General features: G+C 38.5%; 1 protein-coding gene across 3 annotated transcripts; it reads left to right on the top strand.

Moving 5' to 3' along the window:
* Positions 1–3,316: 3,316 nt before the first annotated feature.
* Positions 3,317–17,932, top strand: ANP32E (acidic nuclear phosphoprotein 32 family member E). 3 transcript variants are annotated; one of them, XM_032604531.1, is made up of 7 exons: positions 3,317–3,688; positions 6,539–6,688; positions 7,172–7,294; positions 8,394–8,559; positions 9,626–9,807; positions 14,952–15,006; positions 15,704–17,932. In XM_032604531.1, the coding sequence occupies exons 1-7, from the start codon at positions 3,635–3,637 to the stop codon at positions 15,772–15,774; spliced, it is 801 nt and encodes a 266-aa protein (XP_032460422.1). In that variant the 5' UTR covers positions 3,317–3,634; the 3' UTR covers positions 15,775–17,932. The 3 variants fall into 3 exon arrangements, with proteins under 3 accessions (XP_032460422.1, XP_032460440.1, XP_032460430.1); XM_032604539.1 differs by lacking the exon at positions 6,539–6,688 and having other exon boundaries at positions 3,324–3,688; XM_032604549.1 differs by lacking the exons at positions 8,394–8,559; positions 14,952–15,006; positions 15,704–17,932 and having other exon boundaries at positions 3,322–3,688; positions 9,626–9,790.
* Positions 17,933–24,707: the final 6,775 nt, after the last annotated feature.

The raw sequence follows: 24,707 nt of genomic DNA, 5'->3' as shown, positions 1-24,707 counted from the left end.
GCAGAGCAGGGTGGAGAAGGGTGAAGAGTGGATCTGGAGAGGCAACAGAAGATATTCGGCAGCAGAAATGACTTTAGTTTTTGAACGTTAAAGATGTTGAGTTAATAATATCCTGATGCATGCTTCTTATTGGTGCATTAAAGGAGTGTTCTGAACTGTCCTCTCACTCATTCCACTCCTTGCTCCTTTACTCCTGAATCCTTAACCTCACTCTTTATTCTACCATTTAAACCCTGCCTCATTACTTCAGCTTAAAACATGTTTTACTTCACAAGTTTGGCTTTTTTCCTGACTCTATTTCTTTTTTTTTTAATTTAAAGAAATTAAAAAAAATTAAAGTATGGTTGATTTACAATGTTGTGTTAGTTTCTGCTGTACAGCAAAGTGATTCAGTTATATATATATGTATATATTCTTTTATTTATTTTTTTGGTTGTGCCAGGTCTTAGTTGTGGCAGGCAGGCTCCTTAGTTGTGGCTCACAGGCTCCTTATTTGTGGCATGTGAACTCTTAGTTGCAGCATGCCTGTAGGATCTAGTTTCCTGACCAGGCATTGAACTCCAGCTCCCTGCATTGGGAGTGTGATGTCTTAACCACTGAGCCACCAGGGAAGTCCCTATATATATATTCTTTTTCATATTTTCCATATGGTTTATTATAGGATATTGAATATAGTTCCCTGTGCTATACAATAGGACCTTGTTGTGTATTCATTCTATATATAATAGTTTGCATCTGCTAGTCCCAAACTCCCAATCCATCCCTCCCTCTTGGCAACCACAAGTCTGTTCTCTATGCCTATGAGTCTGTTTCTGTGTCATAGATAAGTTCATTTGTGTCATATTTTAGCATCCACATATAAGTGATATCAAATGGTATTTTTTTCTTTATGACTTACTTCACTTAGTATGATAATCTCTAGGTCCATCCATGTAGCTACAAATGGCATTATTTCATTTTTTAAAGATATATATACACACACACACACACACACACACATACATACACATGCACACTACATCTTCTTTATCCATTCATCTGTAATGGACATTTAGGTTGTTTCCACGTCTGACTGTGTTTCATTCTTTTATCCTTCATTTAGCTCCATACACCTATCTGCTAGTCTGGTAGTATTCTTCTTCATCCAACCCCTTCCCGGGCACCTTTCTTTCTGTGTACTAGCCCTGTGGGGAATTTTTATTCCCCTGCATCTTATTTATCCTGGTTTCTTGATTAAGGCTAGAAAGTTTCAGGGTATTGAGGTAATGGAGATAAGAGATGATATGAGGGTGGGGACAACGGGTTTGGGGGGTAAGGCCCACTTTCGTGGATCCCTGTTTATGCTTACTATGGTGTACTTTCCGCAGCTACTATCCAGTGGGGAAATGAATTCATGGCCTTTCCTCACATTCAGTATTTCTAGCCCACTCTCCCATTCTGTCTACTGTGTTCTGTTACAAAAGCCCTACCATTTAACCCCCAAAAATCATCTCTCCCTTGAAATTCTGTGGCTTCCATACATTTTTTCCCCACAAATTCACCTCCTTCTTTTCTACCTGCTCCTCAATTTCTTTGACAACTATGGTAGACAACTTAACTTCTCTCTCCTCTTTCCCCTCAACCATGTTTTGCTCTCCTTTGCCTGATAAGTCTTCTTATATACATTCTCTGTGGACATCTTATTTTGTTCTCATGCCCTCAACTATCACTCATATGTGGATGAATCCCAAATCTGAATCTCCTTCCCTGAACTCTCTCTGAGATTCCATTCCAGAGTTCCAGACTCTGCAATGGCTAGGGGGATCAGAACACAGGACTTCTTCCTAAGCTGGTACTAAAATGTGTTTCCAGGTTTCTTTGTAGCCCCTTTTTTCCTTCTCTTGTTTTTTAAACTCTTCCTTGAACTGTTCCTCAGTTCATTTTGGTTCAGTTTTATATCATCTTGGCTTCCTTTGGCCTGTATTCAAACAAACAAACAAACTAACTAACTAAACTAACTCCAAATACCTGCCCCCTGCCATGTCATTTTATACCAAGAGCTCTCCCTCTCCCGCTTTGTTTTCATCTTCATAAAATTTCCTTTTCAGGGAATTCAAAGGAAACACTTGGCAAGGAAAAGACAGTCACTATTTTGTTTTCCTTTAAAGTACTTAACATGCTAAATACCAGATATTTACATTTTAAATGTAAGCCTATTTGAGGAGCTGTGTGTCTCAGTATGGGAGGAGAGGTGGTGTGGAGTGGTTAGAAATCTGTATCCTAAGGTCTCTAACTTGAGAAGCTGGAAAAATAGCAAATAAAACACTCAGCTCTGGGAGAGGTTGTACTAAGTCACCCACTTCCTTCCCCAAATCATCTGGAATTTCTTTGCGTATTTATACTGAGAAAGGTATAAGGGAATGGAAAGGACAGAATTTAAGCAAGAACTAAGAAAAACTAGACTCTCAAGACAAAATTTTTTAAAATCATTCTTACACCTCTTCTATATTCCACATTGACAGACTTTTAAAAGCACATTTAAACTACAGATTTCCATGGAAACCAACCAAAGGGATTTTAGAAAGGAGAGGCATTGCAGTACCATTTCTATGCGCGTTGATGTCTGATTTTCGTTAGGCCAGCACTGTTTTCCCTCCAAGGTCTTAGTGTTTATTACAGCAACAATTACCTCAGTAACAATTCCTCCAGGGTAGTTTTATTTAAAGGTGCCTAACTTATACCTCACCCAACTGCTTTCAAAATCGTTCAGTTCTTCCTGCTGGAAGTTAAACTACCATCTTTATCCCTGCTCTGGTTCTGCACCAGAAGCCTATCTCCGGCAGGACAGTGCCACGAAGGCGTCCTTTTTATGTGATGTGCACGTTGCTGTACACTTTGGCTGCAAAGCAGGAGCTGTGCTTTAAAACCGCCAAGAGCGGGGTGGGTGCCGAGTGCTAAATTATCTGTCTCGCAACTTCCACACGTAAGAAGGATGCTTTCTTCCTTCCTTTAACACTAAAATCAGGTAAAACAAAAACAAAAAGAAACCCAACAGGCTTCAAAACCGTCCGGGCGCCTAGGGAAAGCGCGCCAATCACACAAAGAAAAGGAGGGGTCTATTGGGATTCAAAATCATTTCCCCGGGACGAACACCTTCCTGGACCTATCGGAGTTAACTGCGCGCTTGGTCGTAGCCAATAAGCACAGTGTTTCTGGCTCAGGTCCTCCCTAAAGACTGATAGACATTTATGTAACCCAATGGAGTAGTAAGATGCTGAAGAATCAACCAATACATTCGGGAGGTGGGTGGAGTGTAGGCCAGGGGGTTGGCGGTGCCGTGTCATGGAGGCTCAGTCTCCGAGCAGCCATTGAAGGGGAAGGAACTGCGGGTGTGTGTATGTGTGTGCGTGTGAGTGCGCGCGCGAGTGTGTGGACAAGAAGGTGGGGGCAGCTGAGTTAAGAGTCCCAACTCCTTGGACTCCATTTGCTATTCCCTTCTTTCTCCCCCACACCTATCTGGTGGTGGTGGTGGGCGTTTATATTTGCATTTCTTTTCATTCATTTCCAAATCTTTTAAAATTTTAGGGTTGGGGGTAGTGGGAAAGGGAGGAAAAGGTAAGGGAGGAGAGTAGTAGCAGAAGAGCAGGAGGAGGACATGGAGATGAAGAAGAGGATTAACCTGGAGTTAAGGGACAGAGCCCCGGAGGAGGTGAGATGACTCAGCCCCCTCCCCTTCCTCACCAGCCCTGTATTCGGAGGATCGGGTTTCTGGGGGTCCTGGTGGGTTTGTGGGGCGGGGTAATGAATTAACCCCCATCTGGGGGTAGGGCTGGGGGAAAATATTTAATTTTAACTTTTAAATCATTAAAATCTTTTACTTAAAATGGCGAAGGGTTTAAGTTTCTACGGGCGTTTTTGTGTGTGCTTGGGGGCTTAGCCCCTTCTCCTCTGCTCGAGTCAGACGTCCTGGCCTCGTGGAGGCGGGAAGCGGGGTGTTGGGGGCCGCTCGGCCGCTTCGCTCCTCACGTTCCAGCTCCTTGGGGCCGGCGGCGTGGGCGCGACCCCCCAGTCCCACTCGCCTCTGCCGCAGCCATCGTCGCCTGAGAAGTTAGTCCAACTTTTCTGCAGTGCTGCCAACTCTTTTTTTGGGGCTGGGGGGCGTCTCCGGCCTCGAGTCCCTTGGGCGTTGGACGACGTCGCGCCGGGCGCGGGCTGGGGTCGCTCGCGGAGTCCGCGGACGGCCCACTGCTGGCGGCGCCCACTCCCCCGGGAAGCGGTGCGCGCCGCCCGCCGCCAGGCGGAATCTGGGTCAGCGGCCCGTTCTTCGGCCGCGGGTAAGTTTTGGGACTCGTCGCAGTGACCGAAGGTGGGGAGAGGACACGAGGCTTTATCCCCTTCGTCCCCCCGCGGTGTAACGAAATTTGGCGTGTCGTATCGTGGTGGCTGCAACTCCAATTCTGATCCCTGGAGACGGTTTCACAAAACTTAACAAATGGGTCGTAGAAGTTTCGTGTTTTCAAGATGGGCTCGGCGAAACTAAATGATGCGCTCTCGCTGCTGTCGCCTTAGTTAAAGAGACGGGGTTGGGAGGGGCCACGTGAGGCGGGGTCGTGGTCAACTTTTCGGGGGTCGGGCGGGAGGCGTTTCCGCCTCCTTTTCGCGGGCGCCTCCTCGGCTTCACCCAGCTCTCCCCGAACGGGGCGGAGGCGCTAGGGGAACGCGGGCTGGGAGGCGACCCCCTTTTTCCTTGGGGAGTCCCCGCCCCTTGTGGGGTTTCCCGTCGGTCGGAGCGGCAGGTCGCGAGAGCGGGGCCCATGGCCAACGAGGAACCTCGCATTTCTGGTCGCAGAGGAAAATGTCTATAGGGTCTTGCTGATTGCGACCTCTGAAATAAACCCCAGAATTGCAATATAAGGGATATAATTTTTTTCCAGCAGGGGTGGAGATGGTGCTTGTGCATACCAGCGTGGAGGATGAGTAGGGTCTGTTCGGTGGGCTGTGGCGGCGTGAAGGGTGGGAATCCAAGGTCTTTATGTACTTTTAAAAAAGTCTCTGTTTTGCTGAAATTGGTAGATAGCAGGGAGGAGGAAACAGTCACTACTGTCATCCCACAGATAACTTGAAGTTTCCTAGGGCCTAGTCTTTAGGGGCTTAAGGAAAAAACAAACAAAATCAAAGTTAAAATGCCGTCTCAAAGAAGCACACATTTCGAATACTCTTATGTCTTGGGTTGGAAAAGTGGGTTTGCCCCTCCTTCCCCATTCTTATACCTATCCTATCCCTAGTAATTTCCTTGCCAGTTTTGGGGAGTGCCAGATGTTGCCTTTTTGCAGCCTCTCCTCCTTCCCCTGTGGTGTAATAACGGTCTTCTATTTGTATAGCCCTTTACAGTTTACAAAGCACTTTTCGTGTTTGTTGTTTCCTCCTTCTCCTTCCGACAGACTTGTAAGGTGGATGGTATTGTTGTAGAATCCAAATTAGCAGAAGGAGTCTCAGGGCAGTGAAGTTACTTACTCAAGTGGAAGAACTGGTTTTCTGACACCAAACCTAGTGGCCCTCTCTCCTCCACTAAGCTAGACTAGGAGTCAGAGGACAAAGTGGAGGCACAGCTCTGCCACATACTGTGACTGACCCTAGGCAGTCATTCTTATCCTCTGGGCCTTGGCTTCCTCCTCTCTAAACAGATTATGATGCCTTCTTTGCTTCCTGAAATAATTATGTCATGTTCAAATAGAGAAGGTAGCTTTCCTTGTTGCTAATTTTTATTTCTCAAAATACCTCAAACATATTTTTGCATTGAGAATGGAGAGCCAGGGTTTCCTGCCTCCCTCTTAAGATTAAGTCCATTTAGGCCCACACCAGAAAGTTTTGTTACAACTCTGACCTAAGAGAGGATCCAGCAACCCCTTCCCAAGACTGGGGAGAAGTCACAAAAATTCTACCAGGGTGGCAGGGAAAAATAGCATTTTGTCAAGGATGTGTTGTTCTGGGTGATATTGTTTCGCCTCGATATTAGAACAAATAACATATGAACGCTGGGCTGTCTCAGAAGGAGCTTTCTAACATTTCTTCATGAAGGGTAACAAGGTATTTTTGAGTTTTGGTGACATTTATCAACCAAAATAAGGGGGTTTAAACTGAAAAAGTGAATAAAACAATTTCCTTTCTTCTCCCTGCTGTTTTAGGACTCACTTAAATCCTTTCTCAGTAGCCTTGGTATCCTCTCATGCATAAATATATGCCCTGATGTTGAGGGTCTTTTTCATGAGGGTCAGAAACAATTTTCACATGGGACCTTTTTCAAAGTCTTATTTTTTATGCAATTAAAATTTTTTTATTAGTGATTTGAAGCAGGCATTGAACTTCTTAGTCCAAGTTTAAATTTAAAAAGTTAACTTACAATGATGACTTAAGACTGTATTTCAATTTGGGGGGAGAATGAAAAGGATCTATATGAGGGAATTGGTGGTTTTAATATTCACATTTCCAGAGTGTCAGGACCCAGGTCTTTTGCTAAACAGACTGCAAACTAAAGAATCATTCATATTCTCTCTTATAGGTGACAGAGTTGGTCCTTGATAATTGCCTCTGTGTCAATGGGGAAATTGAGGGCCTGAATGATACTTTTAAAAAACTAGAGTTTCTGAGTATGGCTAATGTGGAACTAAGTTCACTGGCCCGGCTGCCCAGCTTAAATAAACTTCGAAAGGTAAGCTGGCACTAGGCGTGAAAGCATCATGATTTTGATGCCGTGGGCTATTATGTATATTTTTTTCCCAAATGAAACAACCATTCTGCATTTTAATTAGAAGGTCCTAAGTTTCTAGAGGTAGGAAAATGGGGTTTTGTAGGATTTTGAAATCAGCTGTCATATTACTTTTGGAAATTTAAATTAACTAATGAAATCGCTTTATGGCATGAATTTAACATCTACCAAATGTTTTTCTTTGAAACATAAAATCCAACTATTATACAACTGGAACCAAACCTGAGCTAGAAGTCTGTTATATAGAGATTCTAATATTTTATTTGGCAGTCATAGGTGGGATTTTGGAAATTAAAGACTGTGACAGCCCCTTGAAGCCAGAGAGAATGACAATTGTTTTCTTCTTTAAATTGATACATTTGAGAAATCTTTGATGTGTCCTAAGCCTTCACCATTCTTTGTTTTCTCCCCATGTTGAATATATAGTTGGAACTTAGTGACAATATAATTTCGGGAGGCTTGGAAGTCCTGGCAGAGAAATGTCCAAACCTTACCTACCTCAATTTGAGTGGAAACAAAATCAAAGATCTTAGTACAGTAGAAGCTCTGGTAAGTGGAAAGGTTTGCCTCTGGACTTGCTTTTTTTGGTTGAATTTTTCTGAGATTTGCTTGAATTTTATCTTACTGACTTGTATTTATGTCACTCATTTGAAACTTCTGAATTTCTTATATGTCGTGATCTAGATGATACTGCTTTATTTTCCTTTGGAGTAAAACATTCAGATAAATTAAAAAAAAATAAATTTATTTACTTTACAATTTTATTTTATGTTTTTTGGCTGCGTTGGGTCTTTGTTGCTGTGCGCGGGCTTTCTCTACTTGCGGAGAGCGGGGGCTACTCTTCGTTGTGGTGCGCGGGCTTCACATTGCGGTGGCTTCTCTTGTTGCGGAGCACGGACTCTAGGTGCGCGGGGGGCGTCGCGGGCTCCAGAGCGCAGGCTCAGTAGTTGTGGCGCATGGACTTAGTTGCTCCGTGGCATGTGGAATCTTCCCAGACCAGGGCTCGAACCTGTGTCACCTGCATTGGCAGGCGTATTCCTAACCATTACGCCACCAGGGAAGCCCCAGATAAAATTTTAAATCAGTGAGAAATTTATTTTATCATCAACTTCAGGAGCTGAATATCTGGTTTTAAAATTTCCAGTATTTTCTTAAATTCTATACCTTTTTCTTTCTTCTTGATTATTTTTATTTGCTCCTTTGTTTCCTGGTATGAGGGAAGGAAAAGGGGATGAAGTGAAACTCTGAAAATTGTTGCTCTGATTTTTTAAAAAAAAGCTTGGGAGGAGGTTGAAATTGTTGAAAATAAGCTTGACTGTGGATTTAAACTAACCATGTTATTGTTGTTGCCTATTTAGGCACAGATTCAGTCAACAAAGTATACTGAGTGCATACTATGAGTAAGGCACTAAGCCAGGTGCTAGAGATACAGCAGTTGCCAAAACAAAGTTCCTACTCCCGTGGAGTTTAGGTGCCAGGGCCTCATTAAGAGAATTAGCTGTGCTTGATATAATAACCCTTCATTATGAAATTCTAAAAATCCAAAAATCATTCTCTTGATTTAAAGTTGTATACATGTTCTGGTTCATGAATTAAAAATAAATAACATGAGTTTTTAAATCTTGAATTTAACTTTCTACTTTTCCAGCAAAATCTTAAAAATTTGAAGAGTCTTGACTTGTTTAACTGTGAGATCACAAACCTGGAAGATTATAGAGAAAGTATTTTTGAACTGCTACAGCAAATCACGTACTTAGATGGATTTGACCAGGAGGATAATGAAGCACCAGACTCAGAAGAAGAGGATGATGAAGGTAATCATTCTTAATACTCATAAATGTGTCACAGTTATAGCCTCCAGTCTAGCTGGCAGATTAGATTGGGCCTGGGTATTTAGGTGTGGGGAAAAAAAGACGTTAGTAAGACAAAAATTTAAAAACTTATAGCCCTAGTCCTGTATTCGTTCAGATTTCTGATAGCTTTGGGGAATTTAATGATTGTTATAATATTAAGCTCCATGAAATTTTATATTTCTGTAAACTTAACCACCACCCAGTAAAAGTGGTAACTTTTAAAATAGTACTAAAAAAAAAAACAAAACCATTCATCACATAATTATCCATACAAGTCACAAAGTAGAAACAACCCAAGTGTCTATCAACTGATGAATGAACAAAATGTGATAAATCCATAAAATGGAATATTATTCAGCCACAAAAATGATTGAAGTACTGATACATGCTACAGTGTGTGAACCTTGAAAACATTCTGCTAAGTGAAAGAAGCCATACTCAAGCCACATATTGTATGACACCATTTATATGAAATGCCCAGAAGAGGCAAATTCATAGAGACAAAGTAGATTAATGGTTGTCAGGGCTGCGGGAGAGGAGGATGGTGAGTGACTGTTAATGGATATGTTTTTTTTCGGGGGGTGGTGGTGGTGATGGAAATGCTCTAGAGAGTTGAATATACATTTTTGGATAAATGGGTGACTAATAGATCTGTGACAGAAAAGCTGTTGTCAGTAATGGGACACTGTTACTACTGGTTGAAAAGTTTTTCACATGTAAGAAGAATTTGATAGACAAACAGTGTTATAAAATGATGGAATGATGGACAGGCAGATTTTGAAGTGTCCACAAAGTAAAATAAACTTTAGTCCATGTAATGTTTTGATGAAAAATCTATACGTTGGGAAAATTTTAATATTTAGACACCATATTTCTCAAACAGTAAATGGGATGTTATAAAAGAGAAATCTTAAAAAAAAAAAAAAATCACCCTGATATACTTTCTACCCATTGGCTTACGAGTTTGAGGGGCCAAGGCAAAAACATTTGCCTGGACATTTGCTTACCTTTTAAAATATTTTTAAAGATGGAGATGAAGATGATGAAGAGGAAGAGGAAGATGAAGCTGGTCCACCTGAAGGATATGAGGAAGAGGAAGAGGAGGAGGAGGACGAGGATGAGGATGAGGATGAAGATGAAGCAGGCTCAGAACTGGGAGAGGGAGAAGAGGAAGTGGGCCTCTCATACTTAATGAAAGAAGAAATTCAGGTGAATAGACCTTCTTATGTGCACTGAAAATTAACTGTTTAGGCATAGGGTTAAGTAATATAAAAAGTAAGCTGTGTAGAAATCTGAGAGTTGTTTCTAACTTGTGTGTGTGCCTATCTTTTTTCCCACTGCCCCTCAGTTCATATTATATCCAGATAATCATAAACCCTATGATTTTACCTCCTAGATAGCTTTCAAATCGGTTCTTCCCTCAGCAGCATGGGACAGGGGAAACATTTTACAAATGTTTCTGAGCCTCAGTTTCTGCATTTATAAAACTGAGATTATACCAACTTCATAGGGTCGTTAAGGATTTAACAAACTAATATGTGTAAAGTATCTAGTTGCTGGCATGTTATAGGCACTCATGAAAACTTTCCCCTAATTATTTCTTGCTTATGCTTTTCTAGTAGTTTTCTGAATGGTCTCTTTGAGAACAGCATCACCACTTTGTTGTATCCTCCATAGTGCTTGCCTGTGTAGTCTGCATGCAAATGTGATCATATCACTGGCCTGCTTGAAACCCTTTAATGTTTCCCTGTTGCCACCAAGACATACAAGGCCCTTCATTATCTAGCCTCTGCTACCTTCTCTAGCTTCATCTCCCTCAATACCACATTAAATCATCACACGAAGCTATTATTGCCTTTCTGTCTGTATACACATTGTTTACTCTATCTGAAATGACTTTCTACCCATGCCTTCTGATGAACTTTACTTTCTTTTTTCTCAGGTAAACATAAATATACTAAAGCATGTAAAGTGGACTGATTTTATGTACAACTCCGTGAAATTTTATATATGTACATACTTGTGTAACTACCACTCAAATCATGCCTCGTGATTCTTATCTTTAAACACTCAACTCTGGCGTTGCCTCATTATTGAAGCTTTCTGTAATTTTTAAGAGACAGTCACTCCTTCCTCTGTTACCTTTGAACCTTGATTAGGTGTCTGTTGCCTGTAGACACTTCTGTAAAAACTTGTTTATTTGGCCACTTTCTACTAGATAGCTCCTTCAGGGGAGGGCTGTTCATTTTTCTATCTCAGCATCCAGTACACTGAATGGGACATAGTAGGTTCACAGGAAATCAGTTGACTTGAACAAATGATCTTTAGTCCCTGGGAGTTTAGATAAGTTATTTTCTCCTAATGTTAAATTATTGAGTTTTGTTTTCATAATTCATAATTTAAAGTAATATTTATTATTAAAAATAACATTTCTTATTTACACTAGAAATTGTATTTTTATTTGTTCTCCTAATGACTTTTACACTAGTTAGATAGACAGTATCACTAATTAATGATGATGTTTCTCTGATACCATTTTTAAAAAAAATTTTATTATTTATTTTATTTATTTATTTTTGGCAGTGTTGGGTCTTCTTTGCTGTGCGCAGGCTTTCTCTAGTTGCGGTGAGCGGGGGCTGCTCTTTGTTGCTGTGCACGGGCTTCTCACTGTGGTGGCTTCTCTCGTTGTGGAGCACGGGTTCTAGGCGTGTGGGCTTCAGAAGTTGCGGCATGCGGGCTCAGTAGTTGTGGCTCACGGGCTCTAGAGCACAGGCTCAGTAGTTGTGGCGCACCGGCTTAGTTGCTCCACGGCATGTGGGATCTTCCCAGACCAGGGATTGAACCCATGTCCCTGCATTGGCAGGCGGATTCTCAACCACTGCGCCACCAGGGAAGCCTTCTGATACCATTTTAAATATGAAACTAGGGTAGAAAAAAAGGGACTTAAACTTGTTTGGGGCTTTCGTGAGTTAGCTTTACAATAATGAAGAACAGAACTTTTTAAGTATTTTAAGTATTCAGGGAGAAAGGCAACCTATTCAGTTTACATCAGCATACAACTTGAATATTTTTCCCCTAAGTTTTAATTTACTTAGTAAAATAATGGACTTGTTATTTTGCAGTTTGACTTTGTTTTGTTTTGTTTGTTTGTTTGGCTGTGCTGTACTGCTTGCGGGATCTTAGTTCCCTGACCGGGGATCGAACCCATGCCCCCTGCAGTGGAAGCACGGAGTCCTAACCACTGGACCACCAGGGAATTCCCTGCAATTGACTTTTTATTTTCTCTGCCAGTAATTCTTCTTTAAATAGTATTAAGTCATTTAAAAATGACCTTCAGCTAACTGCAAATGTTTATGTTTATCATTCCATTGAGTACTGGGAAATATTAACTAAAAATGATGTGGAGTATAGAGCAAACATCTCTAAGATAATACATACAACATTAAGTCAATGTGGTAGCTGGGGCCAGAAGTTTTCAATCATGAGGAGATAATTTGGATGTTTTTTAAAATGAAGTCTTGTTTTTATTTTTAAAAATAAATTTATTTATTTTATTTTTATGTATTCTGGCTGCATTGGGTCTTTGTTGCTGCACACCGACTTTCTCTAGTTGCGGCGAGCAGGGGCTACTCTTCGTTGCGGAGCACAGGCTCAAGAGTGCAGGCTCAGTAGTTGTGGCACATGGGCTTAGTTGCTCCGTGGCATGTGGGATCTTCCCGGACCAGGGCTCAAACCTGTGTCCCCTGCATTAGCAGGTGGATTCTTAACCACTGCGCCACCAGGGAAGCCCGAAGCCTTATTTTTAGAAACTAAGAGCCAGAGAAACTTCAGAGACTATAAGATTTAAAAAAGAAATTAGAAGGAAATAGAAATGGTATTTGATTAGCTCTGTTTTGTTTGAGTCTTGTTTCTATTTCAGCTGCTCTTCAGAGGTAAGGAATTAGTATGTATAAAGAAGGACTTATGTATGTGTAGTATACTTCATTAAAAATGGAGATGGGGGCTTTAGAAGAATTGGGAATTATGGTGTTCTTGCACTATTCATAGTACAAATGAGGAAACATTTTATTACCCACTAGTTAGGAACTAAGACCATAATCTTTACAGAGCAAGTCTCTGGTAATCTAATAGATGATATATTTTTTAAAAAGGCATAAAAACATGAATTGATTAATCATGTTTTGTTTAAAACAAAATCCAGAGAAGTAATTTGCTTTTTAGACTTGGGCTTTTCTAAATTATCATGAATAAATGTGATTAGTATTTCAAGTGGCTTTTTAAAAATTATAAATATTTAAATACCCTCATTTATCATTCCTTGCAGATTTGAAATGTTTAAAATGTCCTTTTCTTTCTCCTTCTTTTCCTCTCTCTTTCCCCACTCTTCCATCCCCTCTCTCCTCTACCTCCCTTCTCTTCCATCCCCTCTCTCCTCTACCCCCCTTCTCTTCCTTTCTTTTCTTCTTTAAATGTAAGCCCACACATTCTCCTGATTTTTACTATAGTTCCTTAGTTTATTTGCTACCCCATCTATTGCTTATGCTCCTGGCAGCTTGGGTGTTCTGGTATGGAATGTTTTCATGTTTGAATTGACTGTATAAGAATGATTTCTAATATAAGTGTCATGCAGTTTAGTTTCTCAGGGGCTTTAAGCTAAATGCTGGAAAAATAGGTTCTGTTTAATATTTCTAGACACAAATAGAGCTGTGGATACTTTGAAAAGTGTGGGTTGTCCAAGTTTTTCCTAACTACCCAGCAGTTCTTAACATTTGCCATTTAAACTATTTTTAAGGAGGGGTAAACTATTTTGAGGTTGGAGGGGGGACCCTCCAATCAACCCCTAGCTTGATTCCATTTTTTCAAACATATATTAGAACTTAACCATTTGGAACACAACCAAGCACAAGGCGGTAACTGTAAAAGGTATACGTAACAAAAGACATTTTCTTTGTAGGAGAGTATTCAAGCCATTATTCTAATCCTGTTTTCTCTTTTATATTCAGTTCTGGTAAGCTTGTTGATCTATTTCCTGAATCCATAGCAGATTAAAATTGAAATAGTAACTAACTGCAAAAGAGAAGGCATAAAAACTAGGGAAAGATACAACTCAAAGTAGAGGCCAGGGTCATTTTACAAAGGAGAAAACCATCTTATATATATTAATAGGCTTTGAGAGAATTGGCATATACTAATTAGTGTACTGCTCATGGTCACAACGGTGACTATGACAATTCAAGAAAAAGATTTGTTACGTTTAGCATAAAATGGTAGAAGTGTGCAATGTACTTTAGAGATTTTATCCCAGTTGGCTAAATTAAAAAATAAATGGTTATGATGTTTCAAGGCTATGTTTAAATCTTAGCTATCCAGAACAACTCATTCCACAGGGGTTGTAGATCAAGTTTTATTGTGATATTTATTGACATTTGCTATTTTGATGTGTAGATTTTTAGATGTAGAAGGAACTTAGAGATCTTTCTAGATAAATACTTTCTTCATTGATTGGAAAACTAAGGTCCAGGGAGATTAAGTGACTTATTCAACACGTGTAGCTATGTTCAGGCTAAGATTCAGGTGATCCTTCCTCAGTCTATAAAACAGAAGACTGTGTCTTTGAAATAGTCAAAAGTTACTCTGTCCATTAGCCACCGGGCACATTTGTTTATTTAGTTAAAGTAAAATAAAATTAAAACTCAGTTCCTCATTTGCACTGGTCACATTTCAAATGCTCAGGAGCCACCTGTGGCTAGTGGTTACTGTATTGGACAGCACAGGTACAGAACATTTCCATTGTTGCAGAAAGTTCTTTTGAACATTGCTGGTCTCAAACATAACTTGTTTTCATGAAGAAACTAGATTTAGTTGGGTTTTTAAAAAAGACCTCTGTAAGTGAGGCAGAGGTTGTCAGAACACAGGATGACCATAGTTTTTGCTCCTATTGGAATGTATTATTATCAAACAGTGAATAGCCCATGTCATGGCTTATTTATTCTCAAACTGAATTTTTTTCTTTTAACTGAAGTATAGTTGATTTACAGTGTTGTGTTAGTTTCTGGTATATAGCAAAGTGATTCAGTTATACATATATATGTATACATATACATATTCTTTTTCATTGTGGTTTATTGCGGGATATTGAATATAGTTTCCTGTGCTATACAGTAAGACCTTGTTGTTTATCTATTTTATATATAGTAGTTTGTACCTGCTAATCCCAAACTCCTCATTTATCCCTCCTCCACCCCCTCTCCCCTTTGGTAACCGTAAGTTTGTTTTCTATGTCTGTGAGTCTATTTCTGTTTCGAAAATAAGTTCATTTGCATCATATTCAAACTGAATATTTGAATCTCAAGGATGAAGAAGATGATGATGACTATGTTGAAGAAGGGGAAGAAGAAGAAGAAGAGGGTGAGTTACATTAGCCATTCAAAGGTCCTAAAAAGTTATTATTCATGGATTTTAAAGAATGAGTCTATAATTCAAATTATCACTGATCTCTTTGATGTTGGTAACATATAATAGAATTCCTTGAAAGGTGTAAAACCTTTTTTTTTTTTTTTTTTTTGGTGTAAAACCTTTTTTAAAGAGGAGTTTTCTCAGGGTATTCATTAATTCCATTTAAAAGAAAAAAAACAGCTTGTAACATTTATTTTCTAAACAGGAATGAAGAGATAATGGAACCATAAGCTCAATTTATTATTTTCTTAGGGCCTTTCATTTTGGAGGGGGTGAAACCTTATTTATAAGAGAAGAACAGTTGAACTCCAGATAATGCCCGTTTTAGATTTGCTCTCTGCCTCTCTTTACCTAGGCCTTTCAAGAAATTTAAAAAGTCACTAACAATTCCAATGATGTCAAGCCCTTGGTTTCTTGATCTGTACTTCATGATTCGGCCACAAGGGTGCATAGCAAGCTGTCATTATTTATGGATTTCTAAGTCTATTAAGGCTGTTTCAATACTGAAATTGAAAGTAATGCAGAGGAGAAACTTAACCTGTAATTTTCATACGCCATTAACTTTTCACTAAGATTCAAAATTCTGTAGCTTAACAAATATTCATTTGTTAAAATTAAGTATTTTACAGTTTTCCTTTTACTCTTTCAGAAGAAGAAGGTCTTCGAGGGGAAAAGAGGAAACGAGATGCTGAAGATGATGGAGAGGAAGAAGATGACTAGATCATTCTAAGACCAGATTCCCTAATGTTCCTGGGTGTGCAATAGAGTGATCACATCTTCTTTGTTTCTTCATGTACGATAGCTATCCCTACAGAAGATAATGTGTAACTTTTTATAGGAAAAGTGTGGTTTTACTATTTTTGCCTTACCATTCCAAATAAGATTAACTAGTCTGTTAATGATCATATTGTATGTAGAGACAAATTTTCATTGACCCCATTGTGAAATTCCCTAGCAATTTATTTAGAATCTTAATTTTTCTAATTAAAGTTCACTGTATTAGTCATTTTTAGTATAATTAAAACATGATTGCTTTTACACAGGCATAATATGGTGCATTTCATTCATAGGATTTTAAAGTTATTTATAAATTAACTGAAATCACAGTTGGCTGGAATCTGGAATGAAAATAGTCTCTTGAATTATAAGTTGGTTATTTTTTTAGAGGCAACCCAGAGATCTTTAGTTTGAAGGCAGTGACTTTTTTTTTTTTGGTTGAGGGTATTTGGGTGCTTTTTTGTCACATGAGTAGCTTGGAAAGTAGGAGCAGAATAGTAAAGGTTCTATTCAACAATATAGTTCATGGCTTTTGTGAAGGCTTCTAAAACCTTTTAAGCCAGGTGACTAAGAAGATTTTAGTTTCCAAGGAAAAATTGCTTATACTGATTTCAGAGACATGTAGGAGAGCCCTTTCTTCAAGTCGAAGATCATGACCTGCCAACGGTTGTTATTTGGTTTTAAGTGTGCATTCTTTGTTTTCCTCTCAGTGATTCTTTTATGATCACCTTCCTTTCTTGTTTCACTCCCCTCTTCTCAAAAAAGAGTTGGGAAACTTATGGATACCCAAGATGACTTTGTCTTATACCTCAACCACCTTTTCAGACCTGTCTTAGCTTTAAACAAGCTAAGTGAAAGAAATTGAGTATTTTCTGAAATAGGAATATTATTATCAATACAGTTTTATGCAACAGACTCTGCTTACTGTAAATCTCTTTCTTGACAAGATGTACAGACTGTATTAGGAGGATGAAGAAAGAAAAGAAGCAGAGGAGGCTCTTGGAAGCAGCATGTGTGTTCCTAAAAGTCAGAACAATTGCCTGTTGATGATTAATGAGACATTCAAATCAGATTAGCTTCCCAAGCGATTTAGATACCACTCTGCAAAGTATTTCTAATTTTCCTGAGTAGAAACTTTAATTATTCTTTCTATAGTTTTAAAGCATTACCAGACATAGCATTTAATTGAAATATACTGGACAGTTGGAAAAATATTTGAAACTAAATCAATATTAAAATTAAGATTTGGTTTCAGGTGGATGTCCTTTAAAAATAGAAAAATATTTGGGATAACTGTGAGTGTGTGTTTCCTTATACAGCTACTAAATATAATATTATGAGTAGGCAAGTACATCTCCTTTTTTTTGTTGTGGAGGCTCCATGTTCAAGGCAATTGCTGTCTTAATCTTGGCTATCTAAAAATTTTTTCCCCTTTGTTTTGAATATTTGTAAGTTTTTAAAAAGTTACTAGCAGCAAATTAATTGAAGTTACACTTTCGTACTGGGACACATTTAAATTACCGAATATAGTATTGCTTCTTTTTTGGTTTAAAATGTATGACTTGGGGATTTAAAGTAAAAAATGATGAAGTTATTTGTGGATAAACTAAAAAATTTGCATAACTGACTGAAATAAAACTGTTGGGATAAGTTTAGTGGGGGGATTGGAATCTCCAAAAGGCTAACATTTTACTCCTTTTTAACAATTATAATGTCCTGTTTTAGTCCGTTAAGGGTTCTCATTGCATAGTATGCCAGATTATAAAATACTTACTTTAAAAGTTAAATCTATATATTGACTTTCTTATCAATCATCTTATTGTGCAATCAACATGAGAGTTCTTTGGTTTGAAAACAACACTTAGAGCCTCCAAAAAACTTTTTAAGACTTACTTAGCTTTGTGGGTGGTATTTTCATGCAAATAAGTAAGGGTGGGTTTTATATTTTGTAGAAGTTTTTGGTCCTATTTTAATGCTCTTTGTATGGCAGTATGTATATAGTGTGTTGAATTCCTCAAAACCCTCCTTAAAAACTTTGAAGTTAATACTTTTGTGCAACTGTGTTTTGAATAAAGCCATGACAGTGTTAAAAACAAAAAAATGCAGTACTCCTGATTATTCTTTTATTATTTCTGACTGTTCCGTGTTTTTTTTTTCTGTGACTGCTGTAACTTAAAGTTTTTGAAACCGAATTGCTTCAAATAAATTGAAGACTTGTTGTTAATGATTAGTTTCACTGTATGACATTCATTTTTTGAACACCACCATTGGGGGCTTTGAAGGTTTTTTTAGAAACAGAATCAGCTTGAAAGTTAACATTCAAACGCTTGGATGTGATATGAGGTACTACAATGTAATAGTTTAACTCATCAGCTTACTAACTTTTGTTCCAAAGAGCAGAAAAAATTGATTTTCCTTTTTGAGTTGCAGATTGAGCCAGTACTTTTTGTATTTTGATTTGAAGTAATAACTTATTACCTACAGTTGAAGTAACTATATCTATAGTTAACTAAAGTGATTATAAACCTCTTGTACACCAAATAGTTTTCTAAAATGAGTGCAAAGTCTCCATTAATACTGTATAATGTTTACCTTCAGAGTCCTTAGGTAATGTAAGTATAAATAATTCTTGCATGTTAACCTTGAGTAAATCCAACCTGACTCAAACATTTTTTTCTGCTCTCATTTTGGCTTTCCTGTGATAAGTGATTTTTAAAATGTTTCATTTGTAGACAACTCTGGAATCTATTTTATAAAGTCAAGGCATAAGTGTAATGTTAAGTAATGTTTTCATGATTGCTTTACAGTTTAATATCGAAAGGGTATTTTAATTATGGAATTCTGCTTCCTGACAGATGGAAAATATTGAAGTATATTTCAACTGCAGGAATTATTTATTGAAATTAGTATGGTATTTTTTGGTTTTATGGCTTAAAATATTCAAAGCCTTTCCCCTCTTGGTTAAAGAAGATGGTAGAAATACACTAAAAGTTTTTGGTGGAGGTGTTAGGCAAAGAAGCAATTCTGTGACAGATTGTGAAGGTAAAGAAGCAATTCTGTGACAGATTGTGATTCAAAAATACTTTTAAGTATTGTTTATTCCTTGTTCTATATTTTAAAGAGAGGCTTTGGAACACGTGACATTTATTCTCCCTGTTGCTGAAAATTTGCCCTCTGTTGTTCCTAGTACTGGATGCAATGATATTCTGCAGCTGTTGCTTAATAATAGCATTCTACTACTGTATTCCTTCTTCATGTACTAATCAGCCTAAGATTTGAGAACCAGGCTTGGGTAATTTGGCCTGAGGCAGCTACTTGTGTTACTACTAGTCTAATGAAGAGCCCTAACTTGAAGGAGAACAGGTTCTACCACAAAAAGGAAATTACAAAATGATTTCCAGGAGAATCTTTAAAAAGGCTTTATATATTGGTAAAATACTTTTATACAAATCTAGCCACTTTTTTGGGTGGTAAGACCCTGAAGCAGGGTTATCCCATGACAGCAGTTCTGCCTGAGTAGGAATCAGAAGCAAGTATGACTTTCAATGTTATGAATATTTACAAATAATTTAGATTTTTGTTGAGGCATCATTTGTACCTGGTTACTTATAAAATGGACACATCCACATTACTTGTCAATACTGACGCCACCAAATAGGCACACAACACTGGTGAAAACAACTCATTCTAGCTGTTCAAGAAGTGACTTTGTAAACAGTTCCCTATTTTCTCTGATTCTCCTATTAAATACTCAGACGGCACCATCTTGCAGATGAAGGCCATGACCTGTGCCCTCCACTTTAGTTGTAACTTTTCCTGGTTAGACTCACTCCACAGCTCCAGAATTAACTCACAGAGGCTACTGGGTTTCTCCACTGGAAGGCATTTTCTCCCACAGTCATCTCTTGGCACCAAGAAGCCAGTAGCAGTGTACTCAATGGAGCTGAATGTCATTCATATAGACAGCTGTGTCTGAGGAATACTAGGATTGGTAGAAGAATCTGTAAGTATCATGGAAGGAACTGAAGTTGGAGCAACTATATTTCTTAAGAACCAATGGCAGCAGCAACAGAGGAAGCTAGTGTCTGCAAGGGAAGCAGCAATTACCATCACGCTGCAACTCTAGCAGAAAAGCCAGTGCAGGTTCAGAGCTTTTAGCTGTGCACCCCGCCCCCGTTTTCTGAGAATATTCTGAGTTATGAACAAACTCATTTCTGCAGTGTTGAGGATTTATTATTTGTAGGAAATGAGTGAACTCTTCCTGAACAGGATTCCAGGTGAGGGGTCTTATTTTTACCAAGCTATCCATATTGCGATATGTGGAGGGAAATTTCCTTTTTTTATTGTTTCGACATATTTGGCATCTTATCCTTTTGCAGTACTGCTTGATTTCCCAATGCCAAGGTTCCTGGGCTGTAAAAGTCAGTTCATGATGGATCAGAACCCTAGAAATCAGCCCCATCTATCTTGCTTTTACTCCATGCCCTTCTCACTTCAAGGACTCCAGCTTTAAGACTGAATTTCTCTAAAACCTGTTTCTCGTAACACTCCTCTGGGGCGAACCAACCACATCTTGCAGGTAATCTTATCCCAGTATCATTGCTTCAGATTCTTGATAGCAGCCTGGAATAAACAGAGCGGGAGATTTTACTTAAATGCTTATATTGAAATAAAGTAGTCTTTTAGGGTTTGTCTTTGAGGCTATCTGTGGTAGTCCTATGGGACACTTGCCTCTTTAAATTTTTACCTTAATTTCCCTAATCCTCTACCACTGAGATATAAAGCAGTTTTTCTCTTCCTAGGGGATTGATTTTACAGAAAGGCGCCCTCCAGCGATTCTGGAGTCTCACGCAGTAGGAAGAGGACCTGAGCGTGCTGGGGAGAGAGCAACAGGACTTGAAATTACAGAAATACACTCTAGTTATAGAGAAAAATAAATAAAAAGCGCCAGTCACTTTAGAGTGTGCCACTAATTTCATTCACGGAACACACGGAAGAAAGTTCTGACAAACTAAATTCTTAGATTCAAGAGCGGAGTCAAAAAGCCAGGAAATTACGGACGAACAGGGGCCACCCGAATTGCTCTGCAAGGGCGCTTTCCGGGACGCCTCGGATTGGGCCAGAAATGCCGCAACCCGGTCACGTGTTTTAGCCCCGCCCTCCCCGCCTCTAGATAAACGAGGGCCGGGGCGCCCTCTCGTCTTTAGGTCAGGGAGTTGCGCATGAGTTAGTGAGTTGCTCCAAGTCGCGCCGGGAGCTTGGGCGCCAAGGGTCCCGCTGAAGTGTTCCCTCCTCTTCCTTCTCTTCCTGAGTCCGCCAGCTAACGCGGACTGGAACTCTCCCGGAAGGTGGGGTCCTTACGACCTTCCTTTTCTTTACTCAGGTTTTACAGCCCTCGCTTAACGGTTTACAGAACTTCTGTTTCCTTTCTAATTTTCAAATATTGCATGAGTCTTAGTCCCACATTCACGAATATCATCCGATTTAACGACTATAAACTGAGATGTGTTATGTCTGTTTTCTAGATCTCTAAATGCGATTCGAGCTGAGGGCACTTTGTTTCTCCCTCTCCTTGTGCCTTTCTGCTTCAAGTTTGCACTTGAGTGACCTTCGTTTGGTGGTTAACTTTGCTTCTTGTCCCTAGGAGTTAGCCTGCTCTGCGGTTCCTATTCCCATTTTCCCTATCTTAAAGCCAGAATTTCTGGATTGATGTGAGCCTTAATAGTTCAGTCAAGTCGGTACCTAAGGACGAATCAATTCTGGAAAATATTAGAGCAACCAACTATCTGGAGGGAAGTCACTAAAAAATGACGCTCAGCCCATATGTAAAATGATAAAGAGCTGTAACATATGTACGATCTTTTCTCTCTCCTAGAATGAAAGAACGCTTCTACTGGGAAAATTTTGTAAAGGTCAGTTTGCAGGCTTTTAGTTAAGGCAACTGAATTGTAGTTTGTTAGAAGTGTCTCAAACTATTGAAGAGAAATTGTCATCAAATTACGCTTTTTATTGGAATCGGTAAGTCACCTTTCAGAGACTATTTGATTCAGTTTGTCTTGTACACCAGAAAGGTTTCTTTGGAGGTATGGAAAATGAAGGCAAACGAATTCTTGTATACACAATTTTTATGAAAATATTAAAGGATGGGGAATTCCCTGGCAGTCCACTGGTTGGGACACCACCCTTTCATTGCAGAGGGCACGGGTTCCATCCCAGGTGAGGGAATTAGGAGCCCACAAGCCGCGTGGTGAAGAAGAAAGAAAGAAAAAGGGTTCATGATTTTACAGAATTAGCAACTATAAATATTAAACCTCAGTAAAACTGATGCCAATCATTTCTCAGGCATTTTCAATGGCTTTTGCAAAACAGCCAAAAAATTGGGTAAAATAAAGGCCATCTTCTTCATTTAAAATAAAAGATGAGAACATACCTGGCTTTTTAGAAGCCAAGATGTGTTGAGTAACAGCATTTCTCAGAAGAGGATTTTCCTTTTGTCAGAAGTAAATATTTAGAAGTTTATTTATTTAGTTCTCCTTGTGTTGAGGGATTGTGTGTGTTTTCAGCATGGTTTTGTTACTGCCACAGTACTCAGAAATAATTATTAGCGGAGGAGGTTGATAGTGAATTTGTTTTTTACAACCCACAGGACATTGAGAAGCCACCTGCTGAGAAAGGGGCTATTGCCATCTGGTCTATGTTATGAAGCCAAATCATTACACTCATCCCATAATAAACCTCCTTTTCTTTTTGTGTCATCTGTTTTCCCTTCCACCACTGTTTTATATTAGCCTCAGGTTGCTGTTGGAGTTCAGGGACAAATAAGAGGTCATATAATGTAGGTCATTGCATAATGATGAAATATCAATTCTGTAGTCTGTCTCTAAGGCTCTGTCCTTGATAATATAGTGTGCTGTGATGCTTAAGAAGCTTTCACTCCACATTAGATATTATTATTTTTAGCTCACGTGACTGTATAGCTTCACTTTCAGGTTTTTATGTGTTCAATCTTTATAAGTGGCAATTAACGGATGAAGAAGTGAGGAGGTTATGCACAGTATTTCGAGGCAAGGAGGCCTGTAGCTATGATCAAAGGCAAAGGATGTAGAAAAATGTTCATTTAACAAACTTTTTAATATCTTTGTTTAAAGCACCTAAGTGCTAGGAAAACAAAGATAAATAATACACAACCCTATCCTTTGAAAAACACAGTCTAAACACAAGATTATGAACTGAGAGAGAAAATGATGGAAGGTAGAGAAATGACTGAGCTGACAGCTTGTGCCCAGGAAGCTCAGAGGATGCCAGAACCTTGACTTGCTCACTTCAGTGAAGGTCTCATCTTCCATTTAGCATGGCTTAATTTTGTCAACGCAAAGTTGATCAGCCTGTGAGGGACAGGCTTGTGCCATGAAAACTCACAAGAGGCTAATGTCTAAACCAGAGGGTCAATTTATTGCTTTATAGGGAGATGGTATAATTACATTGACTGCAGTGTTCTTTTATTTTTTTTTAGATTTTTTTTGATGTGGACCATTTTTAAAGTCTTTATTGAATTTGTTACTGTATGGCTTCTGTTTTATGTTTTGTTTTTTTGGCCGCAAGGCATGTGGGATTTAGCTCCCCAACCAGGGATTGAATCCACACCCCCTGCATTGGAAGGTGAAGTCTTAACCACTGGACCGCCAGGGAAGTCCCAACTGCAGTATTCTTGTTCAGTGTTCTTGTTCAATAGGAATATAATAATATACACAAATGTGAGCCCCAAAAGTAATTTAAAAATTTTCTTTTTAGCCATATTAAAAAAATAAAAAGAAACAGGTAAAATTAATTTTAACAGCATATTTTATTTAACCCAACTTATCCAAAATGTTATAATTTCAACAGGTAATCAAGAAAATTATTACTGAGCTAGTTTATTTATTTGTTTTTTCATACAGAGTCTTCAAAATCAGGGGTGGATTTTATACCTACAGCACATGTCAATTCAGATTAGCCCTATTTCAAGTACTCATGTGGCTATGTGAAGGTCTAGGATATGCCTTTCCTAGAAGAAGTTAACTGGGAGGCCAAGATAATAATCAGAAGACTCTCTGGTGAGCATGGAATCAGAATGGGGCGTGCTGGATAGTCTTGAAGGATATTTTATTGGCCTGACAAGCATGCTGAACCTACCCTGATCCAGTAGAGTGTACCTTTTTGGTGGTTTTAGAGTTTGTTGCATTTAACATGTCTTGCATCAGCAGTAATACACTGATACTGCCAAATTTTTCTTTTGAGTTTATGTAAATCACTTTTTTCTATTAACATTTTATTCAAACAGGTTTAAAATTTTTTTACCTCTTTTATATTTAGTCATATTTGAATGCAGACTAGTCAATATTTGGTTTGTATGTTCCTAATCTCTTCAGCCAAACAGTTATTCTTTCATGGGGTTAATACTCTCTACATCTAGCTGATTTCATCCATGATGTGTTTTCTAAAAATAAATATAAATTTATTATAGATGTATTTTAAGAATGTGAATTACAACCATATTACCAACAATTTGGAAAATAGAGAAGAACAAAATTTGCTCCAATACAATAATTGCTTATTAAAGTGCATATTTTTATTTAGTTGGACTAATAGACTGTAAATTTATATTCTGTTTGTTTTTTCCCTTCATGTAATAATACATTAAAAAAAAGCAGTTTCCCGCATTATTAGAATTTCAAATGAAATGAAATTTCAAAACAAATGGAATTTCAAATGAAATAGAATTTTTTTTAATGTGTTTAATTCCATATCTGTACTCATACACAGATTGGCATGATAGATTTTTTAAAACATCCTTTACATGTAGTTATATATATTTTATAGCCTTTTTCTTATTGTGA

This window comes from Phocoena sinus, chromosome 1, assembly GCF_008692025.1.
Source record: "Phocoena sinus isolate mPhoSin1 chromosome 1, mPhoSin1.pri, whole genome shotgun sequence".
Lineage (NCBI taxonomy): Eukaryota > Metazoa > Chordata > Mammalia > Artiodactyla > Phocoenidae > Phocoena > Phocoena sinus.
The sequence above is the reverse complement of the archived record's forward strand: the minus strand, read 5'-3'. Positions and strand labels throughout refer to the sequence as shown.

Excerpts from the sequence above, each read along its gene's own strand:
- ANP32E (XM_032604531.1), top strand. The coding sequence starts at position 3,635 with ATGGAGATGAAGAAGAGGATTAACCTGGAGTTAAGGGACAGAGCCCCG. Across the intron at positions 3,689-6,538 it reads GGGACAGAGCCCCGGAGGAG|GTGACAGAGTTGGTCCTTGA; the intron begins GTGAGATGACTC and ends TCTCTCTTATAG. Across the intron at positions 7,295-8,393 it reads TTAGTACAGTAGAAGCTCTG|CAAAATCTTAAAAATTTGAA; the intron begins GTAAGTGGAAAG and ends CTACTTTTCCAG.